Source organism: Nelumbo nucifera, chromosome 6 (assembly GCF_055504915.1).
Source record: "Nelumbo nucifera cultivar China Antique chromosome 6, China Antique-T2T, whole genome shotgun sequence".
Classification (NCBI taxonomy): Eukaryota; Viridiplantae; Streptophyta; class Magnoliopsida; order Proteales; family Nelumbonaceae; genus Nelumbo; species Nelumbo nucifera.
In genome coordinates this window covers 13,441,798-13,457,913 of record NC_142654.1, presented here as the reverse complement: position 1 = coordinate 13,457,913, position 16,116 = coordinate 13,441,798, and the positions used below count along the sequence as shown (strand labels likewise).

The 16,116-nt window shown below is 36.5% G+C and overlaps 1 protein-coding gene and 1 pseudogene across 4 annotated transcripts; both read left to right on the top strand.

Annotated features, from left to right (window-relative positions):
- Positions 1–295: 295 nt before the first annotated feature.
- On the top strand, positions 296–7,434 carry LOC104588891 (pentatricopeptide repeat-containing protein At3g62890 pseudogene; annotated as a pseudogene). 3 transcript variants are annotated; one of them, XR_016077155.1, is made up of 5 exons: positions 296–725; positions 913–4,306; positions 4,775–4,863; positions 6,114–6,278; positions 7,339–7,434. The product of XR_016077155.1 is annotated as a pentatricopeptide repeat-containing protein At3g62890 pseudogene, transcript variant X2 (transcript). The 3 variants fall into 3 exon arrangements; XR_016077154.1 differs by having other exon boundaries at positions 296–4,306; XR_016077156.1 differs by lacking the exons at positions 6,114–6,278; positions 7,339–7,434 and adding an exon at positions 6,017–6,113 and having other exon boundaries at positions 296–4,306.
- On the top strand, positions 4,184–9,883 carry LOC148790613 (K(+) efflux antiporter 4-like). Its single transcript, XM_088889678.1, has 8 exons — positions 4,184–4,306; positions 4,775–4,863; positions 4,951–4,972; positions 7,339–7,434; positions 8,212–8,397; positions 8,512–8,589; positions 9,544–9,651; positions 9,803–9,883. Exons 1-8 carry the CDS (start codon positions 4,184–4,186, stop codon positions 9,881–9,883), a joined length of 783 nt encoding a protein of 260 aa, XP_088745804.1.
- Positions 9,884–16,116: the final 6,233 nt, after the last annotated feature.

Below are 16,116 nucleotides of genomic sequence, written 5' to 3'. Positions count from 1 at the left end.
TATAATATGTTTTAGCAAATTACGTTTTAGTTGTGTGAATTGGAATGAATGATAACCTAATTTGATTTCTTGAAACTGGACTGAAGATGTTGAATCTGTATTTAGGCGGCAGTTAACTACAGCCAAGGATGATTGCTGGTGTAAGGTTCCTGGTGGTTATTAGGATGATAGGTCGACGAGAATAAATTAATATAATACTAAAAAGAAAATAAAATATATAAAAATGAAAAAATATAATAAAAATAATAATAACAATGAATGTTTAGGGAGAGGAACTAGAGCTACTGCGATTAATTCTCTGCATTACAGAGTTAAGATTCTTTGTTACCAAATACTGGGTCCAGTATTCGATGTCTAATTTTCTGCTTTGTATTTGTATACGAAGGAAAATTTCAGTATCATAAGATTGATTTCTGATTGATGATTAACAAGAGCTTCTCAGAATTAATTGCATCAACAAGAGCTGCAAGATGCCTAAATGTTGGATTGGATACAATCTGTTTGACAAGTAATCCTAATGATTTTCACCTTCTAAAGTACAAACCATAAAGTAATTCAGTTCAACCAATTGAGCAACTATCAAACAATCCCTAAGCTAGTTGCGCCTTCAGCTGAAACCCTTTGCAACATTTTGCCAATTCCTTCTTACTTTCAATATTAGCCTCCAATATCTTGTAGGCTTTTACAGAATTTCTTTAAAAACATTGACGAGTCCTAATAGTATAGTAAGTATGCTGTAAAATCTATTTTATTTGATATAATTGAGTGGGGTTTTTGATTGGTTAGATCATTCCTTCTGTGTCTTGAGATTTTTTGGATTAACTTGAAAAACCCCTCTCTGCGTTTTTTGTTGATTTATGTCGAAGTCTATTAGTTTCCTCGGGGGAGTTGACTGCTGTTTGTATACTTCAGGGTAGGTTTCAGTCACTGTCAAAACTTCAGGGGAGGTTGCAGCAATTTACCCTATTTCTTAATCTAGGAAGTGGTTCAACACAACTATAGAGAGAGCTGGATGGTTTGGATCAAACTTGGATCAGCACAAGATTTTCAGCCCAAAGAACTTGCCAAGCAGAAAAGAAATTATTAAACCATGGTGTAAGAGGGTTATGATCAGTTTGGTCTATGAATTTCTCAAAAATCTGTATTTCGGCAGCCACTAAGTCATCTTTTAATCGAAATTCCACGTTGAAAATAGATGCTTCAGTCTTAGATACCATCTTGCAGAAATGCCAGAATCTGAAGCACCTCAACCAAGTGCATTGTCAGATGATTGTTTCAGGATTGATCAACCATACTTTTGCTGCAAGCCGGCTTCTTAAGTTCTCCACTGATTCACAGTTTGTCCCCCTCGATTACTCTCGTTGGATACTTGGTCAAATTCAAACCCCAAATGGCTTTATTTGGAACACCCTAATGAGGGCATATTTGCAGAGTTCTCCTCGATCTACAATAGTCCTCTACAAATCAATGTTGGAGAAGAATGTTGACCCGGATAACCACACATACCCAATTCTAGTTCAAGCTAGTTCCATTCGATTATCTGAACTAGAAGGACGAGAAATCCATAATCATGTTCTGAAAATGGGCTTTGACTTAGATGCTTATGTCCAGAATACATTAATCCATATGTATGCTGTTTGTGGGAGCTTGAATGATGCACGAAAGCTGTTCAACGAGAGTCTTGCATTGGATTTGGTCACGTGGAATTCAATATTAGCTGCATATGTTAGGATTGGAGACGTGGAAGAAGCAAGGTCAATATTCTATCAGATGCCAAACAGGAATACTATTGCATCAAATTCTATGATATCACTCCTTGGAAGCGTTGGCTGCGTGAGTGAGGCTCGTAAGTTATTTGATGAGATGCCCCAGAAAGATATGGTTTCGTGGAGTGCTTTAATCTCCTCTTATAAGCAAAATGACATGCTCGAAGAGGCCTGGGCTTTATTTGTACAAATGCATGCCAAGGGCATTATGGTGGATGAGGTTGTGATAGTTACTGTTCTTTCTGCATGTGAAGGCTTATCTGCAACCAAGGAAGGGCAGTTAATTCACGGACTGACCATAAAAAATGGAGTTGAGTCCTATGTTAATCTTCAGAATGCACTAATTGACATGTATTCAAGCTGTGGGGACATTTTTGCAGCAAGGAGAATATTTGATGCTATCCAGAACATAGACCAGATTTCTTGGAACTCTATGATCTTCGGGTATTTGAAATCTGGATCAATTGAAGATGCACAGAGATTGTTTGATTCAATGCCTGTGAAGGATATTGTATCGTGGAGCACAATGATATCGGGTTATGCGCAACACAATCAGTTTTCAGAAACCTTGTCACTATTCCATGAAATGCAACTCAATGGAATTAGGCCTGACGAGACCACATTGGTGAGTGTTATCTCAGCTTGCACCCACTTGGCCGCTTTAGATCAAGGCAAATGGGTTCATGCTTACATACAGAAGAATGGCTTAAAGATCAATGTAATCCTTGGTACAACACTTATAGACATGTACATGAAATTTGGGTGTGTGGAAAGCGCATTGGAGGTATTTGATGGGGTGGAGGAAAAGGGGGTTTCTACATGGAATGCTCTCATTGGGGGCCTGGCTATGAATGGGTTGGTCAAGGATTCTCTTGAGAAGTTCTCACTTATGAAGAGGTGTGGAGTAGTGCCAAATGAAATAACCTTTGTGGGGGTCCTGGGGGCTTGTCGGCATGCAGGCTTAGTGGATGAGGGTTGCCAACACTTTGATTCAATGGTTCAGATACACAACATAAAACCTAATGTTAAGCATTATGGATGCATGGTTGATCTTCTTGGTCGTGCAGGCCTTCTTAAAGAGGCAGAGGACCTAATACAGAGCATGCCTATGTTGCCAGATATTGCTACTTGGGGTGCCCTGCTTGGGGCTTGTGGGAAATATGGTGACACCGAGATGGGGGAGAGAGTGGGAAGGAGGCTCATTGAGTTGCAGCCTGACCACGATGGTTTTCATGTATTATTATCTAACATGTATGCTTCAAAAGGAAAGTGGAATGATGTGATAGAGATTAGAGGGATGATGAAACAACATGGAGTGGTGAAAATCCCAGGTTGTAGCTTGATTGAAGCCAATGGTGTGGTTCATGAATTTCTAGCAGGAGATAAGGCACACCCAAGAATAAAAGAGATTGACAGAATGTTGGAAGAGATGGCCAAGAGATTGAAGATGGAAGGATATGCCCCAGAGACCAATGTTGTTGCTCTTGACATAGATGAAGAAGAGAAAGAAAGTACTCTATATAGGCATAGTGAAAAACTTGCAATTGCCTTTGGGCTTATTAGCACTAACCCACCAGCACCTATTAGGATAATGAAAAACTTACGTATATGTGGTGATTGCCATATGGCAGCAAAAGCCATCTCAAGAGTCTATGGGCGTGAAATTGTGGTGAGGGATCGCCATCGTTTTCACCACTTCAAAGATGGTTCATGTTCGTGCATGGACTATTGGTGATATGTTCTTGTATATATAATACAATTGGTTTTGAATCAGAGTTTGGGGTAAAGATCACATTTCCAATTTTAGCCATTGCTGTGATTTTGGATCCCTAATACATGTTAAAAAATGTGGGATTTGCGTTTACAAGGTTATATAGTGAGAATGGTAAAGATAAAAGTGCTCATTTTTTAATATTAATTGAATCCACAGTTATTGATAAAAAAAATAAAAATAAAAGTGTTCATGTTTGAGACACATTGTATGCATTATTCAAAGAATGCATGAATCACTATTCACCAATTGGTTTGAATAGGAGGGGTGTTTAGGGATGATGAGGGCAAATTAATTACATTATATTCAGGCCTGATTGGTGTAGGGGATGCTATGGAAAGTGTGGAATATAATTACATTATATTCAGGCCTGATTGGTGTAGGGGATGCCTCTTTAAGGGCTGAAGCTATGGAATGCTCAAGGGAGTACAAAGGGCAAGAAATTTGAATATTAGGAACCTAATCATTGAAGGAGAATCCAAGCTGGTTGTGGGTTGGCTACAAAGAGGCAAAGTGTGGAATTACAATAATGAAAAATAGAAATTCAGATGGCTGAAAAGACATGGAAGTGGGGCTGCATTGGGTCAAAAGAAGTGCTAATTCCTTGGCCGATGCTTTAGCCAAACAAGGGTTGGGGAGAGATTAGATGGTCTATCTCTCTATAACATGTTTCAACTTGTCTGCACCCCAGGTTTTGAAGTTTTTGATGGAAAGAAATAGTATAAATGCTCTACATGACCAGGTCACAATTGGGACCCTTATTCTCCAGGTATGGAACATCTTCTTATATTCCATTTATGAATGCCATTTTAATTAACTTTTAATACATATCATGAACTGACTACTTACTGGGAATTCAACCACCGAACACAAATATATATATATATATTATTTTATTGCCACATTAGTCAGTTTGAACATTTGTCTATTTTTTGAGAAAAAGTATTGTATTACTTTTTTAGAAGCTGTTACCATCTAAAGTGAGAAACTATACAAAAGAATGTAGGTAGGCCCAAAACTTTCTAGCAAGTATCACAAAAAGAAAGTAGCAGACTCAAAAAAAAAAAAATGGTGGGAGATGTGCTTAAATAAATCTGTCACAGCCAGCTATTAATGTACAGACCCAATTGTTCTCCTAGTGATTTCTTCCACAGAACTGCTTTTTTCTTTAAACATTCTCTGATTTCTTTATATAAGCAGACTCGTGGTTGAACTCTAAGTTTTCTTCATGTACCAGGATTGTGCTGTGGGTTTACTGTTTGCACTGCTTCCAGTTCTAGGTGGTATTTCTGGTGTTCTTCAAGGAGTAATATCCATGACTAAGTCGTAAGTAAAGAACCTGCAAATTCCCTTCCCCTTTTTAGTGGTTCCTGTTCCTTTTACTTTTGATGAAATTGTTAACTAGTATTGCAGATGGATAGAAGTTCACTTCCATGTATGAAGTGATTTGGAAATAAAATTTATTGAAAGGAAAAACAAGAAAATGGGGGAATGGCCTTTACATGATTCTTAGTTTTTTCAAATAAAAATTGGTAACAGATCAAGCAGGCTTAGTGCTTCAAAATTTAAGAGAAAGAATGTATAATGCAATGAGAGAGAAAAAGTAGAAAAGCAGAGGGCATCATACCTAGTCTGTTTCACACAGTGTTTCCATACTTACCTTTAGAGAATCATTTCCTTCTGATCAGCTATAGCAGCCTAATGCAACTCATTTTTTCTTATCCTTCTTGCACTGCCCTCTGGTTATCAGTATTTGGATGCGCTTTTTTCAGCTATTTTGTAGAGTTTGAGTGATCCCCAGGAATTTAGAAAAGCTAATCTCAGTTTGGTCTACCTTGGAGCTAAGCAGGAAGGGTAACATCTTGTGGAAATTGCATTCTTTTTGTTGGTCTATTTGGGTGGAGAGGTAATGGCAGAATATTTGATAGGGAAATAAACCCAAGAGACAAAATCATAGCCAATGCTGAGAGACTCCTTATTCAATGGCCTTCTATTCTAAAAGGAATTGAGGGGCACATCCTACATTCAAGCTACAGACAATTGGGTGCAAATCGTATTCAACCTAAGCTATGCTAGTTGACCGTCTTATCCCTTTGTATTTATCTCTCTATAGAATATAGTTCCTTGTACAGTTTTGAGGAAACCTCTTCCTCCTTTATTTTATATAAATTCAAATACCATTTACCATTTATAAAAAAAGGGGGTCATTACCTGATGTTCTTTAGGGAAAGAGGCAGGATTTCCTCAATAGCTTTCCATGGGTACATCAATGTTACATTTGAAGTAGATCCCCCATTCCAACTCCCCAACATATGTAATGATATTTCTTTTTTTTTTTTTTTTACGAATTGAATTAATAATTTGAATATATTATCTTTGTTCCAAGGTGATTATGAACTTCACTCTTGAGATATTCTTAATTGTGTTATTTTGTGTCGAACAATGGCTATTAGTTGATACTGAACTTTCCCTCTATCAGGTTGGTTCTGTTGATTTCATTTTTGGCCATTTTGTCAATAATGTCTCGTACGTGTGTACCTTGGTTCCTTAAGCTGATAATAAGTCTATCATCGCAGGTGTGGCTTCTATTAAATGACAGAGCTACTGGAAAATGATTTCAGTCTTATATTCTGTTATGCTGAAGTGCTTACATCTTATCATGATTTTGACTGGTCTTATCTGTCCTGACAAATGAACTTTATCAGCTGGCTTCAGTTGCGTTTTGTTTACTTGTTGCTTGGGTTTGTCTCTCTTCTCAGGACTTGGACTTATTTGCATTTCTTGTGTTAGCTTTGATGTGTTTGTTTTATCTTCACTTTGTGATCATATTTTCTTTTTATTCGATGGTAACAGATAACTGTAACTTTATTAATGAAAGGAAATTGTAGAAAACTACAATGAACCAATCAAAATAACCTATGATAAGTAGTGGTGGAAAAAATACAAAGAACCACTTTGTAATCATAATTGTTGCAATAACCTCTGTGGCTCCATAGCAGTTAAGCCTTTAGAAAGTAGAAATTATTTGTACCCTCCACAGTCTTAAATCTTTAAAGATAACCTTAAGTCTTCATTTGGTAATTGTGCAGACAGTCTGTTACTATAAAATACATATGATGCTTATTAGTGCATGGCCTTGGTGGCTCAGCCAGCTACAGTAAGCCAGTTGGAGTTCTTAAACTCTCTCAAGAGAGCCTCTTTGCCAGTTTGCTGTTGTCCCATATGATCCATTTCCATTGATTAGAGAAGTGATAAACCCATTTGAAGGCTAAGAGGAGATAAGAGTATTTATGTCCCTTGGGATCACCCAATGCTTTCCAACTGTAAAAGTGTGTCCAACTGCTACAAGTTACAAGTAAACTGCAGTGAGCCAACATATGTGATACAGATACCTCCTCTTGACTATAAAGACAGCAAGGATGGAAATTCTTTGTTCTTTTCTTTTCCTTTGGAGCTTTTGAACTCACTGTGTTAGTTTTCTTCCTTCAAAATTGGTGTAGCTTTTTTACATTCATTCTATTAGTAGAAATGATAGATATGTTATTAAAGGGTGATCACATTGTAGTAATTAGGGCACATTGTCAGCCTCTTGTCCTCCTAACAAGGTTCTCACATTGGTCTTTGTCCCCTTATAAGACCTTAATGACCAGAATTGTGGAGTCAGGACTTGTTTATATAGAACAAGCCCTCACCCCTTTCTTTCTCTATGGTACCTGTACAACTTTGTTACTACAATGCTTATATTTCATCTCCATGTTTTCTAACTCTCTTTTTTGTTCTTTTTTAATTTTACCATTTCAGTGTAGTGATAAGCTCAGTCTAAGCCTTGAATTAGGTTCCTTTGCTGCGGGTGTGATGATATCAACCACTGATCTTGCACAACATACACTTGAACAGGCAAGTCTGTTTTTTATTTTGTTATTTCATTAGAGGTGCTTGAATTTAATGATTGATTTTCTGCCTGTAATTTTCAGCATTTTGAGTGGGGGCTTCTTGTATTCTTTAGATGATTTTATTTGTTTATTTTCTTATTTCATGAATGATAAGAAATTTAATGTGACACTATACTATTTTCTTCTTACAAACTAAGGAAGCGATTTGTGTTATATGCCTCAAACAAATGGAGCAAAATCTTCTTATAGGGATGACTAAAATGTTATTCACAACCAGGAAGTAGCTTGTAGATTTCTTTGCACGACTGCAGGTTTCAAGAGAATTTCTTTTATGGGGATCACCTAGGCAGGGGGAAACCTTGTAAAAGTATAACTAGGAAACTGGTATTGGTCTGCAATACGCTGTTCCTGTACATTGCATTTCAAGTTTCTGAATAACAGGAATAATTGAACTTTGCTTTATAGTTACAAGTGAGTTGTGAACAATTGAAACATAATTTATGTATTGAGGCAAGACATTTTCTTGAAATTTTAATTATCAGGTTTTGGCATCTATTCCAGGGTTGTACTTATTTTCTTTACCTACTTTAGTCAGTTAAGTGGTTTCCTGGGATGGGCTAACCATTTCTCTGATGTTGTGGGTAAATTTATATGAATTTAATGAAGTTTGAATAAATTCTTAAGCATCATGCCAGATATATAGTTGTATCAACATTTAGTGGCTTTAGCAGTTAAAGTGATTTGATGCATGGACTAATTCTTGGTTTGTTCTGTTTTGCAGGTCGAACCCATTCACAACTTTGCTGCTCTTTTTCTTGCCATCATCGGAATGCTTATCCATGTCCATTTCCTTTGGAACCATGTTTATATTTTACTTGCAGCTGTTATTTTGGTGATCATTATAAAAACATTTGTGATAGCCACAGTTGTTAAGGGATTTGGCTACAACAACAAGACTTCAATTCTTGTAAGATTTTATTTGGCTTACATGGATATTTTGTGCCTTCTGAAATCAGATATTTTGTACCGTTGAACCATGTATATTGCATTTGATGATGAAACTTGGGTTCTTTATTCGTAGGTTGGAATGTCTTTGGCACAAATTGGGGAATTTGCTTTTGTTCTCTTCAGTCGTGCATCAAATCTTCATTTGGTTGAGGTTGGCATTTCCCTTTTTTTTCATTACTTCTTTTCAGAGTGGTCTTATATCAGATTAATATCTCCTTGCTCTTGAGTTTAACAAGTGCACAATAAGAATATTAAGCCTCCCCTTGCCAATTACTCCAAGTTTATTCATCTTTACGGGGAAAACTGTACCTGCTGCTTGGCACAACAGCTCTTAGTCTGGTATGTGGTGTGGCTTTGGGATCATATTGCAACTAATATTTGCATTTCAGTTCTTGGGAATCGAAGCACATGAGGATATACATTTTACATATAACCTAAACTAATCCAATTTAGAGACGAGTCTTTGGATGACAAAGAAGGCACAGTAGTATGGCAAGGATCATCCAATCGGTTTTCTACATTATCTCTGCCATGAGCCAATTGAATGGCATGCCAGGATCACTGATTTTTCATATTGGCTTGATCTGCTTAATTGATTAGGAAATTACTGCAAAAGGTTCACAAGTTCTTTGTTCTGCACCATTGGTGGAACCATCACCTCGGAAGTCTCTTCGAGGGAGACTTAACCTCCTGAAACAGAGAGAAATGGAGAGAGAGGGGGAGGGAAGGAAGAGTAGGAAGATTAGAGAAGGTAACAATCATTCATAATAATATGATACCACTGGAACAGTTGCCAAGCAATTCTGGAACTAGAGAGGTAGTGGCAGTAACAAATAACATCCACTATGGGATAGGAATATGGTCATGGGATCACACATGCAGATTTCAATAAATTATATTTTTGCTAATGAGGGTTGCTCTGCCAGGTTAGAGTCACTAGACAATTTGGTGTAGATTAGGTATGGTTTGAACGGACTTAGAGTTTGTGTGGGATAGGAATATCCATGAAGCAATATTTGCTTGGACATGGTTTTTGTCTTTGCAAGAGCAATTTCTTCCTATAGTTAGTTTATTCTGACTTTAAGAGTTTGTGTGGATCACTTAGACTTCAGTAATGCAGGTGACTACTCCATTGCTTTTCAAGTTGATACCTGCCGTTGTACATCTTGGAGTGCTATTGTGGTGGTTCTCCCCCGATAGTGATCAAAGTGAGGTAATTTTTCTGCCATGGCATCTGTCACCTCTCATGGTTTGGTTGTAGTTTTGTGGTCTTATCCTTGTCATAGCATGTGGTTTAAGATATGTATATATTTTTTTGATGATAATGTGGTTTAAGATATTTTGAATATAATTTGGACTTCCAGATTGGGTTTAAAGCAGATGGACATCGTTCAGACAGTAGTAAGCGTACTGCTCTGATGGTCCAAGGCTCTCGAAATTCATGATTTTAGAAAGAAAAGCAGAAATGGAATTTCATGTCTTACCTGGTTGGACTTATGCTCTGGAGGACAGAGTGCAAAAGGAGGTAGAGTGACTGAGTGAGTCACAAATTACTGTCTTATAAAAAGCTCTTCTTGATGTTCTCTATCACGTATCTGACCAAGTGAATCAAACCGAATCGGAGAAGTGGGAATACTAACAGAAAGTCCCAATGCCAAGTAACTTGGAGAGTGTCCAAGCCTGGAACCTTGGTTCATTCGAGTCGTCGTCATACAGCCATTCCATGTGACCAATTTTGTGTAAAATATTTTCCACTGGTGTAATGTAATTCAATTGATTTTGTATTTCTTTTCCTAATTTGATGGGCTTGTTCAATATTGAAAAATGCCATCATCTTTGAAAATGTGGAATGTAACAGTTGATGTTTTGGTTCCTTTGATAATAGGAAGTGCCGAAGTGGGTACTACCAATTGGTGAGGGAACTGAAACGTTGAAAATGTTGAATTCAAGTTCTTGTTTTGGTTTCTTTGGTACGTTGATTGGACACGGCGACAACTTCCAATTTCAACTTAAAGACCTAATACAATGTTTTGGTGAGGGAACTAAGAATTTGTCAATAGCTAAATAGTGCTTAAGAGTTGACAGTTGACAGATATCAGCCAGTAGTTCTTCAGAGGAAATGGGCTACAAATATCGATATGCCCAATACTCCGATAGGGGCGTATCTGGTTAATCGATACACATTTTTTTTGGCAACCGGTTCGGGGGGTCAGTTTAGGTCTCCTCTATCCCCTGAATCGGTCAGACCTCCGATACACCCACTGTAGGGGCGTATCAGAGCCGTGTATTTATGTATCCTGCGTGTTCATACTTTGAACCATGCTTTCTATTACTTGCAACTTATGAGCTATGACTTATGAAGCCTTGCCTTGTTGAAAAGGGAAAAAAAAGTAATTGGGGCCAGAGGGGTAGGGATGGCGTAAGTTGGTCATGGACTGATGGAGAGGTGTCCATTGGACTGAATTTGGTTCAATCCGATCCAGTCAAATGTGAGTCCATTATAAATGTATCATGTCCAATCCAATTTAATAAATAATTTGGACCATTTTGGACCGATTCAATTCAATATTCGGACTGTCCATTTTGTTCAAATTCATTTTAATTTAGATTAATTTCAACCCAAACCCAGTTCATTGACACCTATATTCTTATCTTATACCAATGGACCAGATATTGACTTAATCCAACCAAATCCAATATAAATTTATTATGGACGGAACAGGTCCAGTCCAATCTAATAAATATTTTGGACCGGATTGGTCCAATCCACTGTCTTTTTGATCTGTCCAATCTGTCCAAATTAATTTTGGACTAGACAGGGTCCAGTCCAAAACCGATCCATTGACACCCTTAGGTGCATGGGTAACGAATGGCTAGAGCTCAGAGGAGGGCATGGGAGAGGAATCTTGACTGCATTTGAGTGCCTACTTGGAGCATCATTTCAGAGAGGAATCTTGACTCCATTTTAGACATTATTTGTATTAAGAAACAGTTCCAACCCACCAAACCAAGATTCTGGTAGATGAATGATAAAAAATATATACAAAAAAAAATCCCACCAAGCCAAGACCAAGCTTTTGAATTTATCGATAGCAAGAGCTTTACAAACAAATAAAAACAGATGGAATGAAATTCCAGTTTCCTTGAGAAAATCTTGATAGAAGAAGCTGAAGAGAATGCATAAATTTATATAATTCTGAGAAATATTGCCCTCCCATGAGAAATTCAAGGTGCCAATCACAGAGCTGTGTTAATTAGACAGATGAATCCCAACCATACTTAATGAATAAGAAAATATCAATGAATTAAGATGAAGATCATCATCCCTTTCTCAGTGCATAAAACTCCTTTTTCAGTACATATTTTTGGCCTTGAGGAAGAATCATGAGGCCAATCCTGACAGTTGATGAGGTAGGGGGCCTTTTGGGCTCAATGCAAGTAATCTACTCAACAAAGAAAGACAGAAAAGGGAGGAGAACAGAAAAAGAAAAGGTTGAAGTCCAATAAACTTCACCATACAACAGTTAAACCAAGATATACCAACATAACATTGAAATACTACTTTTTATTAGAAGTGCTTAATATTTGGTATGATATAATGATACCAAGCAGAAGATCGACAAAAACAATAAGCAAATAAGCAGAATTTGTGTCAACAGCAGTCACAACTGCACCACCAGTGAACTTTGACACAAACTCGCGGCCGCGGTCGCGGTGGCTGCTTAATTAGGTGGCATGCTATGAGCCCAGCCAGAACTATCACAAAGATGAATAGGCATTCCACATCATCAATGATCAGCCTCCCCATCTGCAGCAGCAGCAGCAGCAAGGAACTACCTCAATCAGATTTCCTCTCTTGCTTGTTTTCTTCTGAAAGCAGTTCTAAAGGAGATGAGAGGGGTGAGAGGACACAGTCTCATGACATGATATTTCTATATCTACACTCGACGTTGACATACAAAGTCTTTTATTAATTCCTTCTTCAAATCATTTTGTTGCAAGATTCCATTGATTTTGTAATAGATTTCTTTAATTTGAAACTCTTGAGCAATTAGATATTTGGATAAGACTCTAAATTACTGAATAGATGGGGTCAGCACCAGCTCGGATCTCTTACCCACAAACTCTTTCCACTGCCTTGCTCACATGCCACTACAGTTGGCCAGTTGCACATCAGGAACAACTCCCTTGTAACCTGGGGAGATGTTCCCAATGAGCAGCCAGCTTAGTGTCTTGTGGGTAGGGCTGTGGGTTGCTTCAATAGATTCTATTATTTTTTTCTGCTCCCCTCCCCTATTAAATCCCATTATGGATTTGCTAAGCACAAAAACACTACTCTACACTATGGTTCAAAATATTAATACAGGCCGATATGCCAGTTGGGGCATATCAATCTGTATTTTTTTTTCAAACTGGTTTAGAGAGATTGGTTTAAGGTCTGTCTACCCCCTAAATCAGGTCAGACCTTGAAACACTCACTGTAGGGGCCTATCGGGAGACCACCGGTATGTATTGATATTTTGAACCTTACTCCACACTACTCATAAGATTTTATAGCTGTACATCGAGAATATCTTCCTATGAATAGCAACATACAAGTATAGGAGATATTCCTGATGTAAGGCTGTATTGTTTTCTAGGTAAGTGTAGGTAGCATTCCTGTGATTAACAGATCAAAATGAATTACCTTTTCTCTTAAATCTCTTTAAACCCCTTTTGACTCTCACTAATAAACTAAGGATATAAATTAGATGAATTGAGTTGGATTGTGGGTCAGGCTTCAACCTATTAAAAACTTAATAGATTGTGGTCCGGCCGAAACCTAACCAAAATTCTATTAAAAATTTAAACTTGACAACCCAAACCTAACCGAACTTTTATTCCACCCCATGCATTGCAACACTTTACTTGCCTACTCAAACCTAACCAAATTTAATTAATAAAAATACAAGTTTATGTCAGACCACATGCATTATATCGACTATCTGATGGGTTTGTAGTGGACAAAGTATTCTGTGATCCAAAGGTCTACCCTTTATCATCAAAGTGCTTCTCAGTAGAGGGTCGACATACCCTACAAATAGGAGTTCGACATGAGACTTTTTTTTTCGAGTTTACATCTGCGCCGAGGGCGCCTCACAATGTTTCATGGCACATCCCTGCTGTGTATTAGGAATATTTTCTGATGATGACATCATCAATTCTGGTATTATTATTGGGAGATGTTTCCAATACACAACGGGGATATACTATAGGACGTTGTGGGGTGCAGATCTGATTTTTTTTTTTTTCCTGTGGCAAGGCTCCATTAGTGATCAGGAGTCCGGATTTCCAACCCACTACAATTCTATCCACACCTACCCTACATGAGATCGTAGTCATAAATGAGGAACATCTTAGAAATGTTTCCAATGCACAGAAGTAGTGTTTCATGGGTAGGTATGGATAGTGATCAGCCTCAACCACTTGAGGTGATGTTCTTTTTTCTTTATTATGGTTTAGGGTCAGTTTGGAAAGAGAACAAATATAAATATAAACAATACAAATGCATACAAAATAATACAAAATACAAAGTCAAAACTATTCCTTAAGAAAAAATGGGCGAGACAATAGGAGCAACAATGTATCGAGAATAGAAACGTTTTAATATTTGTGAGAAAATGAGGTTCAGTTGAAAAGAGTAAAAATACAAATATGTATAATATAAATACATATAAAATACAAGGTTTTACACTATATTTATATTTATACTTCTTCCAAACTTTAGGCTCCATTTGGAATGTAAGGAGTATAAATACAAATATGTAGAGTGTAAAAGCTTATATTTTGTATAGATTTGTACTGCATATATTTTATAGGCTCACTTCGGAAAGAGTACAAATAAATACAAATATGAAATATGTACATTACAAATGTATATAAAATAATACAAAATACAAGGTTTAGCATTGTATTCCTTCCAAATCAATCCTAACTGATTGGTCAAAAATTTTCAGATACCATAGAAAGCTCCTAATCTGTCAAGACCGGTTCTTTAAAAAAAATCGTAATTCTAATGGAATATATAAATGCTTTAATCCAAAAAAATTTTGAGAAACCAACTTGATTGAGTTTTGCAGCTCTTAAGTTTAATAAGCTCTCAAAACTCAAAAGAGAGAAAGTATTATCACTTCGTTTCTGACTTTTGGCTGTTTATCGGCCGGATTCAGATTTGGCTTTTATCAAAATTTGAATGTACTTAATTTGAATCCAAACCTAAAACAATGTAAAGTCAAGTCCGAAGCCCAACCTGTAAATAAGTCTATTCATGGAGAACGAACTGGGTGATTTGGGTAAATTGGTCTTGGGTTGAGCTGAATGGGTCTGACCTAACTGAAACTGCACCCCACACACACTGTAACAGGTATCCATTACCCATTCAAGTATGCCCATTTAAAGTTGATCTGGTGGGTTGTCAACCCGTTTTTCAAACCCACTGAAACACCCATTTATGTCACAAATTGCCACTCTTAGGATACATACATATTAATGATGATGCTGGAGTGTTCAATTATTGGTTCTAATATTTAGACAAATTTTCAAGCAATAAAGCTAATGAATTTATAAAAATTAGTGTAAGGGTATGTTTTATGGACGTATATAACTAAAGGGAAAGAATATAAGAGGATATTATAGTCAAATTATTTTTTCTGACTTATTCAAAAACTAAGGCAAATATCAACTTTTTAATAGTATAGATGCTAGCTGGGTTAATTTGAGTACATAAACCCTGACAATGGTTTTATAAATAAGGTTATATTTAGGGGTGAGCATTATTTGGTTAAAACCAAAATATTGAACCAAAAATTTTGATTACGGTTTTTGGGTAATTCAATTTGATTAATTCAGTTTTTAGCAATTCCAATTTTTGGTTTTGGTTTTCAGATTTAGAAATTTGATTAATCAAAAAATTGAATTAACTAAAATTCATTATATAATATATAATATACAATATATAATATGCTATTTTATTAAAACTGGTTATTAAAGCTGGTCAAATGGGGTTTACACCGACTAAATCCGATTTTGATAAAAACTTTGATATTTTTTATCATTTTATTAAAATTGCTAAATTTTTCCCTCACCTTTTTCAAGCACATAGTTTTTGTTTTATCATTTTATTAAATTACTTCTACAATTCCACTAGCCCCTGCAATGCAGGGGCCCTCTCCTAGTATTAATTAAATTCGGTTTTTAACTGAAATTTTCAGTTCAGTTATTTTGGTTTTATTGTAATTCGGTTTTGGTTCATTTTTTATTTTTTATTTCAATTTTAAAAATTGCGATTTATTCACTTCGGTTTTTAATCAAATAAATTGAATGCTCACCCCTAGCTATATTTGGTTCGGCAAAAAATAAGAATTGAGTGACAGTTATGGAATTTTGTAGTTTGTAAGAACATCCCATCAAATTAATGTTTCCCTGAGAAATTCTTGGTAGAGGAAGCTGAAGCCTATAGATCCAGGGGCACAGATCATGTTGGAACAGTTTTTGTTGTGTGCAGATTCAATCGCTATAAATCCTAATAATAACCATAATCCATGTATGAGAAAAGAATTCGAATACCATAAAAAAGTATATTAAAAAAATCAATAAATTAAGATCGTTCTCTGTCAAATTGTGAGCCTTAGAAACCTCA